This window comes from Cynoglossus semilaevis, chromosome 1 (genome assembly GCF_000523025.1).
Source record: "Cynoglossus semilaevis isolate Cse_v1.0 chromosome 1, Cse_v1.0, whole genome shotgun sequence".
NCBI lineage: Eukaryota > Metazoa > Chordata > Actinopteri > Pleuronectiformes > Cynoglossidae > Cynoglossus > Cynoglossus semilaevis.
The window spans coordinates 2,182,297-2,184,504 of record NC_024307.1 but is presented as its reverse complement, the minus strand read 5'-3'; the positions used below and the strand labels follow the sequence as shown (position 1 = coordinate 2,184,504).

The window sequence follows — 2,208 nt, the reverse complement described above, 5'->3', positions numbered from 1 at the left end:
TTGGACTAATCTGATATAACATAATATCTTTAATCCATTCCAACCTTATTTTATATAATTTTAACTAATCTAAATAATCTAACCTCAGTCAATCTAATAACTACTCTAATCTAATAATCTGATCTAATCTATAGAAGAGGTCCTAACCAACTGAATATAATATCATTTTATCTGAGCTGATCAACTCATGTCTGAACTCTAATCTGATCTAATCTAATCTAATCCACAGAAACAGCCAAGTTCATAAAGACTGTGTTGCATCAACTGTGTTGCCTTTATTGTTTAAACCATACGTGTCAAACTCAAGGCCCGGGGGCCAAATGCGGGCCGCCAAGCCATTTCGTGTGGCCCGCGGGAGCTTAAAAAGCATTTAGTAAAGTCCATGCAGCAGAGTTTCTTTACCTAAGAAATTACGTTTTTATAATCAATCAAATAATAATAATAATAATAAATTGCAGAAACATGTATTAGTCTGTTATGGAGTAGTTACATCTATACCAGCGGTCCCTAACCTTTTTTGTTCCAAGGATTGGTCAGCCAGTACCACCCATTAGTACAGACCTGGTACTGGTCCACGGACCAGGGGTTGGGGACCCCTAATCTATACAGTCTTCCATTTACAACTGGCCCTTCAAATGGAACTGTATTGCTAATGTGGCCCCCGGTGAAAATGAGTTTGACACCCCTGGTTTAAATGTTCAAACCTAAAGTTCAGTGGACATGTTTATTGACTTGAAGAAAAGGCCTCAGAGTGAGTCCTCTGTTTTGTAGTGTTGAGGATCTGAGTTCAAGTGAACACTCTGGTCTTTGGGCCTACAAAAATGTAGAGTGCTCCTCACTCTATATCATCACCTTTGATGGTTTGTTCCACTCTTTGTATGGTTGAGCACAAAGATGTGACTGACTCACACTGTGGAGATTGTTTAGACACGTTTGCATTGGAAAACATTCATCTGTGAGGATTTCAGTTGGAATATGGATTCTGCTCATAATTGAAATGTTTTGTTTAGTGTTTCTCCAAACAATTTGTGTTTGGTTTTCTGTAACTATTTTCAGTTTTACAAAGAATAGGAAGACTTCAATAAAAGACCAGAAAGGTCAAGTCTGGTGGTTTTTGAAGCACTTCAAGCTGTTAGCTGACTGTCTAGCTGTGAGGACAGTACACCAACTACTGTTCTAATCTGATTTAATCTACAATGTTCTGATCTAGTCTAATCTGATCTAAACTGAGCTAAATATTATAATCTGCTCTAATTTAATTGTATTAAATCATAGCTGATCTAATAATAAATATCTGTAATAAATGTTTAATAATCCACTAAATTCAAGAAAATCTACTTTTCTCTTTGTCTTTTCTTCTTTATTCAGGTTGTGGAACTGCAGTTTGTCAGAGATCAGCTGTTCTTCTCTGGTCTCAGCTCTGAAGTCCAACCCCTCCCATCTGAGGAAACTGGACCTGAGCTACAACAACCTTCATGATTCAGGAGTGGAGGTTCTGTGTGGTTTTCTTCAGAGTCCACTCTGTGAACTGGAGTCTCTGTGGTGAGTTCACTGACTGTTACTGTTGTAAATGTCAAAGTGAAGCTGATTCATCTTCACACTCAGATGAACCACTGATTATAAATGAATGAATTCTGGTTCCAAACTCTGATTGTTTCCACTCTGTCTTCTCTCAAATGGATCAAAGTGTTTTTGGATTCACATGAATAAAAATTGATTCTTTTTCTGATTTAATGACAGACTTTCCACCACTGCTCCACTGGTTTGTTGGTTTATAATCTGCTGAGTCAAGTGTGTTTCCAGCAGAATATAATCTGATCTGAACTAAACTGAACTAATCTGATCTGATCCGATTTCACCTCCATCTCCAACTGTCTTAGTTTAAAAATGAAGATAATTCTACTTCTACTGTTGGACTAATCTAATGTAATCTCATTTGATATGATTTTATCTGAATTTACTGCATTTAATCTAATCTCATCCCTTTTAAAAATAACTCATTGAATGTGATCTACTTTAATCTGAACTGGTCTATTTTTTTCTAAATTTGTCAATTGTCGGAGTACACAGCACACCCCACTAAATTCAAGAACATCTACTTTTCCCTTTGTCTTTTCTTCTTTATTCAGGTTGATAGAGTGCAGTTTGTCAAAGATCAGCTGTTCTTCTCTGGTCTCAGCTCTGAAGTCCAACCCCTCCCATCTGAGG

General features: G+C 37.0%; 1 protein-coding gene across 1 annotated transcript in view; it reads left to right on the top strand.

The window, feature by feature from the left end:
- LOC103381345 (NACHT, LRR and PYD domains-containing protein 12) overlaps positions 1 to 2,208 on the top strand; it is a 15,326-nt gene that overhangs the window by 9,571 nt on the left and 3,547 nt on the right. The window contains exons 3-4 of the mRNA XM_025058568.1: positions 1,369 to 1,542; positions 2,130 to 2,144. Coding sequence (XP_024914336.1) covers positions 1,369 to 1,542; positions 2,130 to 2,144 — 189 coding nt within the window. The remainder of the gene's footprint in view (positions 1 to 1,368; positions 1,543 to 2,129; positions 2,145 to 2,208) is intronic.